The sequence below is a fragment of the Typopeltis vanoorti genome, chromosome 8 (genome assembly GCF_054136105.1).
Source record: "Typopeltis vanoorti isolate ZY-2024b chromosome 8, IOZ_Tvanoo_1.0, whole genome shotgun sequence".
Lineage (NCBI taxonomy): Eukaryota > Metazoa > Arthropoda > Arachnida > Uropygi > Thelyphonidae > Typopeltis > Typopeltis vanoorti.
The window spans coordinates 62,271,634-62,285,536 of NC_143556.1; the positions used below are offsets into that span (position 1 = coordinate 62,271,634).

A 13,903-nucleotide genomic window follows, 5' to 3' on the forward strand; every position below is an offset into this window, starting at 1 on the left:
TCTTTATTTCTGCATGTCTAAGTCCTCTACATCATTATTGCCATCCAATGTGGTGGCTTCACAACTTATGCAATGTAATTTCTAAACTTCAGATCCTTGTCCACTAAGATTCCCAGATCTCTCAACTACTTATCTACTTCAAAGTTTCCCCACCAAGTAAGTGTACACTTTGCATCCATCCTTGCGTACCAAATTTTACAACCACTTGCCCTATTCAACTCTTCCAGTAAACCTGCAACATCTGCTTGACTCCTCATTGTTCTACCTAATTTTGCATCATCTGCATATCTCCAGTTCAACTAATCCCAATATCATTAATATTGCAATTTAACAATGGATTCAAAACAGACCTCTGTGGCATACTACTAGGGACATGTCTCTTTCAGCATACTGCATCCCATATGCAACTTGCTCATATTTATCTGACAGTCAATCACATACACAACTTACTAATCAGTACATTATCCCATCTGTTCCAATTTAGTCACCAACTTGTCATATGGCAATTTATCAAAAGCCATCGAAAAATCTAAGTATACCACCATATGTGGATCTCCCTCATCCAATGTATTCATCACCTTGTTGTAGTACACAAGTAAATTAGTAAAACATGAACTTCCTTTAACAAATCCATGCTGACCATCACAGAGAATCCTATTAGCAACCCAATTCTGTATCCTAGCTCTCACAACCTCTCCAAAATCCTAAAACAACTCCAGACACACAGATTGGACTATAATTTATAGTTGTTGGCTTTATCATAATCTTCAATTTTATCTTCCTTCCACCTTTGGGAATGTTGTAAGACTCTTGGAGTAGTCTCTTTAAGACATACAATGATGTATCATCAAGCACTACTGCCTAAGTTATACATTTCTTTAATTCTTCATACACCTTTTGCTCACTCATGAGTAAACTATCTTCTCCCATTTCCTCTACACTTGAGCTTCTCACAATTTCACACTGATAAGGATGAAACACCTGATGAATTTCTCACCCTACTAAACTATGTCCTCTGCAGCAGTTATTATTCCACCATCTTCATCCACAAACCTCATCTTACCATAATCATTCTTCCTTCTACTTGCCACATAAATGCTCTAGGATGTTTCTTCCTGATTTGCTAGTTTCTGCTCATACTGCACTTTTGCTGCCCTTACCAAACTAGTCACCTTACCAGTCGATTCTTTATACTATTCATGCAACTGATTATTACCACTATTCATTTTGTACTGCCACCACAGTATGCATCTTCCAGATTTCACACTTAATTCTTTAATCTATGTGTCATTTATGTTATTCAGCATTCTGACTTTAATACATGCATACATTGCTGCTGCTAAACAGCTCTTAGTCAGTGCTCAAGCAACATTTATCTTCTTTCCACTTAATTCTCCATTCCATGCTGTCTCCAATGCTTTTCATAATTAACAGCCTTGTAGCGTCACACATATCCTTTCCTGACAGAAGTCTTATCATGATTAGCCACCACTCTGGTATGATCGTTTCATGATCACTCTCACCAACTAGAGGGAAATGCATCATTCGCTAACAATCACATCCTCTGATGAAATGATCAGATCTAAGACAGTTATCTCTCAAGAAATTAGTTTTTCTTAGACTGAAAAGCTCTCTTAATTCCAATATAGATTGGAATTAAGAGAGTAATTCCAATATAGATTGTATTCCAATTCCAATATAGTAATTCCGATTAAGAGAGTCATCATTATGAGTGATTGTATAATTATAATCACCCATAATGATGACTCTTCTCTTGTTCACTAACCCAAGTTGCTTATACATTTGTTCATCACCATCCTCCACATTCCCTGGCCTATAGCAACATATGACAAAACATATCATCCTGTCAACCACCTCACAATTCTCCCTTGCATCTCCACCTTGTGAAGATCATAATTCTCCTATCATCATCAACAGTAAATTCCAAAGGAAAGATAATAAACATCCACCCATACCGCTTTACAATAACAGTATTTATGTTTCAAAAATGTTACAAAGTGATTGAGAATTTATGAGAACACTACTTATATTCAACATGATAATTTGGTAATGCACTACATAAAAGATAAACTCTGTCCAAGAACCCTCTGTCTTTTTATTAATGCTTTCACTGGTCTGACAGCAGTTTTTAAAACTGTTTTCATTCTCATCTTCTGGGGGAAAAAATGTTATAGAATGAATTCCAAAATTGCATTTTTCTTAAGAAAATTCTTAACATAAATTATGAATATAAACAGTATAGTCATCTTGGTTTATTAAAATTAAGGATAATAACTAGTACCAAAAAATGTTTCGCTTTGAAACTCAAATTCTTTAAGTTTTAAATGCAAAAACTGTTTTGCCACCTGGGCATTATAAAACAATAACTGACATTTATTATTCTTTTAGTGGTTTGCAAAAGGAAACTCCTCTGGTTAATATAATAACGTTCTTGATTAATATAATAAATGAAAGTTAATTTATGAAAAATAAAAAACTTTCAAATGTGAGATTTTATGGTATTGGGGTTTTTGTCCTCAGAATTTTTAAACTAGTTATACTAGTTAACAGCAAATAAACGGGCTCTTTTACACATATATAGGCTCCTGAGTGTGATATTTTAAGTAGAGCAATCTCATACCGATGGTTGTATTCTCAAAAGCTATCAGTCACAATAAGAATTTAAGTTTCAGAGGTAAAAACTGTTTCGTTACTAATGGATATTTATCATTCTCTCTCTCTCTTTCTTTCAATAATTTTTAATCACGAGGTTAGAATGGCCTTAAAAATGATATATCAATTTAAAAAAAATTAAAACAAAATAATTTTCATATGTCTTGTTAAATAATGAGCATATGAAATCTCTTTTAATTTACTTAAAGGCATACAACCTTATTTCTTTACTTTAAAGAAAAAAAGAAGTTTTAATACTTCTTTTAAAAGATGCTTTTTTTTTGTGTCAACACTGTTGTTTAAATATATTCGTTAATGTCACTTTAATTTAAAAAAATCTTATTTAAAACTTTACGGAATTTCAGCAATGAATAAAATTTCAGGAACAATGGAACAGAAAATGTTATTTAAAAGATATATTGTTCTATATCAAAATATCTTAAAATATCTTGCATTTTCTTAGTAAATTTTTTTTGTTTGATAACCAGATCAGAACAGAATAATCACAAGATCAAAAGTAACTAAAGTATTTAAACAGATCATAAGTCATAAATTACTACAATGCAAGCTGAATTTCTCTTACAGAAATTTTATCTATTTGAATATGATAAATTTACATTGTATGCATACAAAAAAAAAATAAATAATAATATAACATGAAAAGTGGTTTAAGGCTGTATTTTAATCATTATTTATTTTTGCCATTCAAACTTATAAGCAATTAAAAAATTATAATAAAAAATTACTTCACGCAGCTCCTCAATTCTTTGATATGCCCATTCCAGTTGTTGTTGAGTTGACTGTTCTTGCTGTTTAAGTGATGCCAGTTGACGTTTTATTATATAGCTATCTTCTGCTTCTTGCGCTCGAATAAGCTGTCCTTCAACTAGTCGATTTGCAAGGGCTGAACTTTCCTAAAAGAGAAAATTGTTTTAACTTTTTGAAGAATTCTCAATCATTAATAAAGTTCAAAGAATCTATTTTCTTGATGCAGTTTTTTCCTGAAATACTTTGTAGTTGATTCTGAGATGACATGATTAAAATATTATGAGATAGAGCATACAATATGTCCAGTATGTCAATTAACAGGAATGAAGACTGTGCTATCTGAGGCATAACCTCACCCTAGATAGTCATGAACCCAAGACTATCACAAAATTCTTAATACACCTCTGACAACTCCTTAACTTAAACAAGATTTAAGAATGCAATCAGCTTACATCAAGAACATTACAGACAAAGTGGCAAAATTACTCCATGAGTACTCTTTTTTTTACCATTTCATAAAATCTCCAGATTCTGACATGCACCAAAACCTCCACATCATCTCATTAAAAACCAGGCACTTATGAAATTCATTGCTCTTGTGGCATTTGCTATATAGGCCAGATGGAAAGGCAGGATAGGGAGGGGGGGGGGGAATCAACATGTCTGAACACACAAGACATTGAAAAACAAACACATCCCATTGAGCATCCCATACAACTACTGCAGACCATCAAGTAGTTTGGTGAAAAACAAATATGTCTCATATTGATTGTAACAGTTTTACAATAAGTTCAAAGAAGCTTCAGATCTCCACAAAATATCAGTGGAACAGTGTAATAATTGTTAATAATTATTACAGTGTGTAAATTGAACAAAATGTAATAATTGGTTACTTATTACTTATTTACATGTACCAATTGTGAAGTTCTGATAACATCTAATATGTGTAATTAATTGTTTATTATTATTATGTGACACCTCCAGGGAGTCCAATGGGTTCAAATGAGCAAATCTTCAGAATTAATAGGCTAGTGAAGATGCACTCATTATCAAATCATAACTACTACCTAAAAGAAATTTCCTTTGTGATAGTTACCCTTTGCATAACTGTACCCAAGATTTATTAGAAATTTTGAAAATAATTCTATTTAAAAAACAGTCTCTTTATAGTCTTTTTTTTTTTGTACAGCTTTTGCTAATACTCCTGACAACTTACAAAACTTGTAGGGTTATATTAATTTAATTTTATTAAACTCGTTATTTTAAAACATGGTACCAATACAGGAAGCTGTCTATAGGACTGCTAAACCACAGAAATGGGAAAAGAAACAGAACAAAATAGACACAAAGAAATTCAGAATCACAAATTTTTAGTACAGTTATGCAAGGGTAACAATCACAAAGGAAATGAGTTGATAATGAGTGCATCTTCACTACCCTATTATTGACAAGCATAAAATTAATATCCATGTGTCCATTTAGAGCAGTATGAGTATGACTTAACAGGAGTGTTATATTGAATAAGATGAAAGGAAAACACCTTTGTAGCAGTCCTGACAGCAACAAACTGAGTTTAGTAATCAGATTTCTCTATTTACATTAATCGCATGCAACATAATTATCTGAGCACTGTGTGCATAACCAATGGGTGGGATTTTTTGTTTGAAAGATATTACCAATTCTAGAGCACAATTTCTAGATTGGTTCTGGTAGATGTCATAATCTCAGAATCAACTAGAAAGCATTTCACAAAAAAAAAAAAACTGCATCAAGAAAATAGGTTCAAATGAGCAAATCTTTGGAATTAATAGGATAGTGAAGATGTACATATTATCAAATCATAACTACTACCTAAAAGAAATTTCCTTTGTGATAGTTACAATTGCATAACTGTACTAAAGATTTATTAGAAAGTTTGAAAATAATTCTATTTAAAAAACAGTTTCAATGAAAATGATTAGATACCCATTAGAAACAATAGATACAAAAATTAATGCACTCGCACATTATTTCGATATTTTGTGATAATTAGTTTATACAGTGAAATTCTTCAAACTTTTTTCTTTCCAAGAGACTGATTAATTTAAATATCATGGACTTCCCTTGGAAATGAATTTTCTTTTACAAACTGGAAAACTAGACAAGAAATGAAAATGCCAACATTAGAAGGCCTAATTATTAAGCCAATGATATTTATAAAATCCTACAACTGTTGTGATATGACAATTGAAGGACTACATTATGTAACAGCAGAAATCAAAATTTCATAGGTACAGAAATGTACCGTATTTTTCTGTGTATAAGACGATATTTTTTTCTAAAATTTTTAGATCAAAAATTGGGGGTCGTCTTATACACAAGGGATAACTGGTTGAGAGATCCACGGTTGCCGTGGTGATACTGCCGGTACCTTGTCCCTGCGAACAGGCTTCCATCAATCACTAGCTTTTGTTAACTCTGTTGATTGACGTCATTAACAGCTGATTCTGAATAAACTAATCAGAACTCTGAAAGCATTCATACATCTGAAACTCGTTGGCAAGGTAAGTTAATGCATTAACAATATTTTGAGCGCTAGCCCAAAAAAAATGACTGAAAATAAAAAACATTAGTCATATTCTTGAAAATTCAAGTTAAAAGTCACTTATGCAAAAGAACATGAAAATACAGCTTCACAGAGATAGTTTGGACCTCCTCCCACTGAGTGTATTGATTTGATTTCTTGTTCTCTTCTTCTTCTGTAGCTTGTCCCACTTAAGTAGGGTCGCTGTTTGTAGTGAGTCTCCTCTGCATCCTCCTGTCTTGGGCTGTAACCACATCCAAGTTCTTCATCCTCAAGTCCTCCTCCACCATCTCTTCTTTGGCCGCCCATGCTTCCTCCTCCCCTGCACATCCATCTGCATGACCTTTCTTCCCACATACTCGTCCTCTCTCCTCATCACAAGACCAAACCATCTCAACCTTGTCTCATGTATCTTTGCTCCTAAGTTCGTAACTTTCACTGTTCCCCATACATTTCTCAGATGATCCTTTCTGGTCACACCGCACATCCACCTAAGCATTCTCATCTCCACTACCTCCATCCTGCTGATGTTATTTTCCTCAGGGGCCAAAGTTTCCATAGCATACATCATAGCTGGTCTCACTACTGTCCTGTAGATTTTGCCTTTTAGATTGATCGGCACCCTCTTATCACATAACACTCCAGCCATCTCTCTCCAGTTCCTCCATCCTCTTTCACTGCTGAATCTAAGTATCTAAATTCACTGACCTTCCTGATGACACTTCCTTCCAGCTCCAGATCTGTCTCCTGGCTGTCATCCATTTTGTAATACATATACTCTGTCTTACTTCTGCTCAGTCTCATACTTCTTTCTTCCAGTACTTTCCTCCAACTTTCCAGTTTTGTCTCTCCCAGGCATGTCCAAACTCTTCTTCACATTTCTGTACATCTCCTGCACCAACCTGACATATTTCTCCGGTACCTTCTTCTCCCTCAGACACCTCCAGACTTCTTGCCTTGGCACTCTATCATACACTTTCTCCAGATCAATAAATACCAGATGTAGTGTAAAACTCGATGTAGCTTAAAAATATCAAAGGGCTTTACATCGATTTTTACAGAGGTCAAGTCTCATGAGAACTGTACAAAAATAACCTTATTTGTCTCTATGTATATTATGTGAAATTTTAATGTAAATAACCCTATGGGAATTGATTGTATTTACTGTTTTTAGCTAAAGTTTCTAGAATGTCAAAAACAAAGGCAAAACAAATGCTTTGCCATCGAAAGCTATTTATAATAGCTATGTATAAGAGCACAAAGTTGTTTACGATTAAGTGAGAGAGAAAATTGTTTGCGAGCTCTGCACATGAACACCTTCAAAGTTAGTATTAAAGAGATCCGCTAGTTTCAGAGAAGTTTCCGCTGCCCGACAAGACAAGGAAAAAAAGAGTGCACGGAGGAGATGAAAGATCGGGTCGGCCTTAACAAAAAGATCAAGGAAAACTGCCAATTTCTTCGGGGTTTACAACCCTTGATGCAAGGTCCCGAGAAGGCGAAAATAAAAGGGGACTGAGTCGAACATCGTGAGGAGAGTCCAGGTCCAGTTGCCGAGAGAGAAGAGGTGAGGTCCAGTTGCTGACAGAGGGGAGGCAAGATCCAGCTGCCGACAGAAGAGCCGAGGTCCAGTTACCGAAGGAGAGGCGAGGCGCAGTTATCAAGGGAGGCAAGCTGCAGTTACTAAGAGGAGAGGCGAAGTGCTGTTACTGAAGAGAGCCAGAGGCAGTCGGCAGAAAACCAGAAGCAGTTGGACCTAGAGGACGAGACTTTACGGCGAGCCTATGCCAGAGGAAAAATTGGGAGAACAGCCAAAGCTAAGTGTTGGTTGGACGTCCTAGTGCTGTGGGAAGTCAATAGAAGCCAAAAGCCGCAGAGTGATTGTCAAGCTTGTATGCTGAAACTTCTTGCCTGAACTTTTGAGTACCGGGAAGACTGCAGTCCAAGACCTGCCAAATATTCCGACGAAGTGCCCCCTGAAACAAGACTCTCCAGATGGAAACCTAAGGCCTCTGATGATAGAAAAACCATAGTGACTTTGACGCAGGCCCTTTGGAAGGTGTCGTGACAAAGAGCCTCTGTAAGTGTGTTACATTCTTTTTGTAATCTAGACGATGTCATAAAATGGAATGATAAGAAATAGTAATAAGAAATATCTATAAGAGAGTCCTCTGATTTGTGTTTAGACTCTAATATAAATTGTAAGATAACTTGCCATAGCTAGCTAATCTCTTTATGAGTAAATTAGTCTCGGCAATTTGATTTTTTTTAGCAGAGAAGTAACAGAGTAATTATATTGTCTTGTCATTTAATATTGAAAAGGGAAAGTTTTTTCCTTATACCAAAAGTATAAGGATAGGTAGAGAGAGAGTAACCTCCCTATCACTTATTTAATGTACTTTGTTTTTATTGAAAATAAAATGTGTTATAATTATATGTCAATAGAGAGCCGCCTGATTGTTTATTTTACAATGCACTGTTCCTAAATAACGCAAACTTAAGAGCGAGAAACCAAGTAAGATAGCCGAAGTGTATAGTTAAGTGCAAATAGACCACAACTGTTTGTGTAAAGTTTTACTGAAGGAATTTGTGTTAGAGAAAGAGAGAGAGAAATCAACTGGCCGTATTACTGAGTTTTATGCCAATTAAAAGATACCAGGGGCACAGTCTTATCAAATAAATTTTCTAGTATCCTTAAGCATAAAACTCTTAGTGTGCAAAAGGTAGATAAACTAAGTACGCAATAGTAAGGTAGAATAGTGAGAATAAGAAAGGAATAAATATAAATAACAAGTAATAGCGACACATTATTACAGTAGCTTACTTTGCTTCTCTCAAAACTTTTCAATCATCTGCCGTAACCCAAAGATAGCATCTGTCATCGATCGACCAGGCATGAAGCCAAATTGCTCCTTTGCAATCTCCACCTTCTTTCTCAGTCTTCCAACAAGAACCCTTTCTAGGATTTTCATTGTGTGGGACATCAACTTTATTCCTCTGTAATTCTTACAGTCTTGTGCATCCCCTTTACCCTTGTAGATGGGGGATATGAGTACTTTCCCCCTCCATTCCTAGGGTATATTTTCCTGTTGACAAACTTTTATTAACAGGACCCATGGCAGGTCAATTCCCTCTTTCCCCCAGTGCCTTCCATGCCAGCACTGGGATCCTGTCAGGGTCCGCTGATTTTCCATTCTTCATCCTCTTTATGGCCTCCTTCACTTCCACTCTACTAATGTTCTGCACCATCCCCTTATAAGGCTGCCTGTCTTCTCTGCGAGTCCTTGCATTTTCCTCATTCAAAAGTCCTTCAAAGTACATTCTCCATTTGTTTCTTATATCCACATTCCTCCTTAATACCTTTTCTCCAGCGTCTTTGATCTGCCTCACATGTAATATGTCCTTTGATGCCTTATTTCTACCTTTTGCAAATAGATAAATTTTTCTGTCCTTCCTTTGTTTCTAATTGATCATAAAGATCTTGATATACCATGGCCTTTGTCTGTGCAACAACTCGCTTGGCTTCTCGCTTTTCTCTCTGTACTCCTCTCTGTCCTCTTCCACTCTTAACTCATCCCACTTCTGCTTTGCCTTCCTCTTAGCCATCACTGCTTCTTGTACACTATTATTCCACCATCAACCTTCCTGCTCTCTAATCTTTCCGGATGTTTTGCCAAGCCCCTCAATTGAGCAGTTTAGAACTGCTTTTTTAATTATGTCTCCACCAATCTTGTACACTTTCTAGTCCATCTGAAATCCTCTCTAACGCCCTCTCTCTAAAACGGTTCCTCACACTGTCTTCTTTTAAGCGAAACCACTTGCTTGTCTTCCTCCCATGGCTTTCAAAGGTTCTTATCTTCAACCTTATTTTAAAATCTGCAAACAGCAGACTGTGTTGCTGTGCCACTTGATCTGTTGGGATTACCTTACAATTTGTTATTGCCTTAAGATGTTTTCTTCTAGTCAAAATGTAATCAATCTGTGAGCTGTTGTTGCCACTTCTAAATATTATCAAATGTTCTTCCCTCTTGCAGAAAAAGGAGTTCACAATTGCCAGATCAAACGCTACTGTGAAGTCCAAAATCCTCTCTCCTTCCAGGTTCATCATTCACACTCCTTGGCCACCATGCGCACTCTCACAGTCCCTATTCTGTCTCCCTCCAACAATCACCATCTTGTTTTCTTCCAGTTCCCTCATTTCTTCATTTAGCATGTTCCATAACTCACCTTTCCCTTCTGCTGTACAGCCAACTTGCAGGGCATATACACATAAGACAACCAGTTGCTCTTCTCCAAGACCCAGTTTCATTCACATGATCTTGTTGTTCCTCCTACTCACTTCCAGTACTTCGCCCTTCCATTCTGCCACACACCACAATTCCAACATCATTTCTTCCCTCTTTATTCGCTCTAGAATAGAACAATTTATACCCGTCTCCAAGTTCCTTTGCCTTTTTCCCCCTTCCACCTTGTCTCCTGCATGCATGCATGAAATGTCCAACTTCCTCTTCATGTCTGCCACCTCTCTTCCCCTTCCAGGCATGCTCCCAACATTCAATGTTCCCACTCGCAACATCCTCTCCACCTGCTGGGCTCGCTTCTTTAACTGCACCCGCCCTTAATGCGTTAGCCCTTCTCCACTTCTTGCAGCTGTAGGGTGATGTGGTTGCGAGTCACTTAAGGGGTATGCCCTAGCCCTTGTGTCACTTTCATTTGACTCATTTGATCATAACTAGAGCTGGCAGGGAAGTTTTACGATCAGATGCTCTTCCTGATGTCAACCTTCACCACATATCCGCAATTGGGACCGGCACCTATCGGGGCTAGGTTGCCCTCATCGGTGGCTATATAAAACAAAATGACATAGCAAAATAGGAGAGATGTTGGAAGTTTTTTGCCACTTGGTTAGACTATAATAAATTTAGTTTAATCCTTTATCCAAGTGTAAGCAAACAAAGTTTGCGACTGAAGTATCTTCAGGACTGAGGCAACTCGTGGTAAAGGTGGACAAAGTTCTCATCACATCTCCTTGCAGACATGTATAATGCTATGCATTAAGGCAAGGGCCACTACCCAGACTGGTTTCGACCTTCATTGGGGTCTCATCAGTGGGTAAATATGACTTCTCCATTGCTTCCACCTTAGTATCACCACCTCTGGGTCTGGCTTCCACTGATGAGACCTCAATAAAGGTCGAAACCGGTCTGGGTAGTGGCCCTTCCCTTAATGCATAGCATTATACATGTCTGCAAGGAGATATGCTTTGTGTTATGGGAGATACTAAGACAAGTAGTGATGAAAGCTTGGTCCACCTTTACCATGAGTTGCCTCAGTCCAAAAGATACTTCGGGTGCAAACTTTGTTTGCTTACACTTGGATAAAGGATTAAACTAAATTTAAGATAGGAAAGATTCACCCCTAGCCCTCGAATACTCTAATAACATTGAGGGGAAGGAGCAAGAAGAGAAGAAAGAAGCAAAGAAAGAAAGAAGGGAAGGATCAATTTACAGATAATGTAACAGATGTATATTACATGAAGTAAGGCATGGTCCAGCATCAGGTACCTTCAGTTTGCCATGCTGTAGTCACTAAAGGGAGCCCATTTGATTTCTTGTTGATTTCTTAATTTTGGGTTCGAAAAAGTAGGGTTCATCTTATACGTGGGGAAAAATACAGTAATAGTGATTTTGTTTTATTCAAATACAATTAACTGAGTATCTTGTATAACTAAATTACAAAATTTCAGAGCCATCTAGTTCTATGTTTTGTCATCAGAGGTGTGATGTTACCAATATCGTTTGTAATAACCTCTCTTCATTTGTTTACTGCATATAGCTGTTCAAGAATAAACATAATTGCAACTCTTCACTCCCCCCAACATGATTTGTTTTTAATTTCCATGCTTATATCAAAAGTGCTCCAATTAAACTATAACTGTACTGCAATAATTCCAAAAGCAGGAGGACTGATGCGAAATATTTTCTATTTAATTCAAGCTATTGACTATTAAATTATTTAAGGAATTTACAACGTATACTGGATATTAATTGGAAGAAACTTTAATAAATACCTCCTATATTTCGGCAATGTCACATTGGCATCTTCATGGGAACATACAACAATGACACGTGCATGCAGGCACTACAAAAAGCAAATGAAGCAGAATAGAGAACACTGCTGTTGTTCCTAGAGTCCTAAAGCTTCCCCCAAGCAGGCTATTTTGGGTTGTCTTGGCTTTTGGGCTGAAGTTCTCGAGATGCAAGCTTCCCAAATTTGGGACAGTCTCATGCACCCAAATTTGTTGAGGTTTGGAAAGTTTTTTTTAGAGCTTAGGCTGATTCCATGAACAATCTTTCATATTTAAATTTGCTGTGGTGTATTAACGTGGCTTTCTTCCAACGTATTCTGTAGCAGTTATCCAGAGCATGGTATGCAAGCCCAGAGTGGCTGTAATGGTGAAACCGGATGTAGTCTTTGTGTTCCAAAATCCTGACATTTGCTGTCCTATCTGTTTGGCCAAAGTAGGACAGTTTACAGCTGCAGGGGACCTGGTATACCCCAGGTAGGTCTAGGGGAAGTGGATAAGGGATGCCAATTTTTTATATGGTTTGTAACAATTTGTAACAAGAAGTATTTTTTTAAGATTTTGGTCAACTTTTCAGAGGTGCCCCAGATATAGAGAATGGTGATGGATTTAGTGTAATCTTTGTTATGAAGGGGGGAGGGGTTAACTGGTTTTAATATTTATTGGTGGGTTGTAGCCATTAGCTAAGAAAGTGTTAAGGATGTGGTTTAGTTCAGTGGTTATGGCATTGTCATCTGAACAGATTAATTTTGCCCTGTTACATAATGTTTTTATAACCCCATATTGTCGTGGGGGGGGGGGGTTACTGGTGAATGTATCTGCCTGTATGGGTGGGTTTTCTGTAAACAGAAAAAACCAAGGATCCATCAAGCTGGCGAGTGATTAGAGTGTCTAGGAAAGGGAGACTATTGTTTTCCTCTTTATCCAAAGTGAACTGGATTCTCTGGTGTTGGTTGTTTAAGTGTGTTAAGAAGGAGCGGAGTGTATATGAGCCATGCGGCCAAATAGCGAAACACATCATCAACGTAGTGAAGCCAAACAGTGGGGTTTTGGGGCTGAGTTTAAGTCTTTCTCTTCAAAAGTCTCATAAAGAAGTCGGCCAGAGGTGGGGAAAGTGGTGAACCCATGGCTGTCCCTTCCATCTGTTTGTAGAATTTTCCTTGCCAAACGAAATAGTCTGAGTTCACTATGAATTCAAGCTATTGATGTGAAATGTAATTAATGTACTGTTTTTGTTATGATAATATTTTTATTTGAAAATAAAATTTCCCAGTGCTTCATTTCAGTGATCCTACTTTGTATACAAACCATGCTGCCCTAAAAATCCTGTGTGTGTGTGTGTGTATGTATGTATGTACATACACAAGATCGAGATCTATAAAATGACAGTGCTCTGTGTGTGTGTGGGAGGGGGCATGTGATCAGAAAGAAGAAAGCAATCTTTTTTTTTTCTTACAGAGTTGAAGGTTCTATGTGTTTCCAAGGACAGAGGTACAGTAATATCCACCTGTAATGCTTCACTTCATAATAATCAGCCCATAAGATGCTTTTCGATTTTGACCGGTGCACAAAATACAACACTACTTTCACACAATGATTTTAGTGATACAACGTTCCCATGAATCAACTGATGTGCAGTTTCATAAACTGTTTGTTTATAACAGTCATTACTCCCTACAAGTGTGTTTTGGTGTTTTGCTATGAATTATAAACTGCTTATTATTTTATCATTGTTAAAATGGCATATAAAATTCAAAGTAAGCATGCGGTTCCTACAATGAAAAGAAGAAAACATGTAAGCCTATTACATTAAATGT

At 36.8% G+C, this 13,903-nt stretch overlaps 1 protein-coding gene across 5 annotated transcripts in view; it reads right to left on the reverse strand.

The window, feature by feature from the left end:
* Positions 1-13,903, reverse strand: part of LOC150104041 (ecotropic viral integration site 5 ortholog-like) — a 340,587-nt gene that overhangs the window by 82,730 nt on the left and 243,954 nt on the right. For all 5 annotated transcript variants that reach the window (XM_090396705.1, XM_090396704.1, XM_090396706.1 and 2 more), the window contains one exon: positions 3,420-3,587. In XM_090396705.1, coding sequence (XP_090252831.1) covers positions 3,420-3,587 — 168 coding nt within the window. The remainder of the gene's footprint in view (positions 1-3,419; positions 3,588-13,903) is intronic.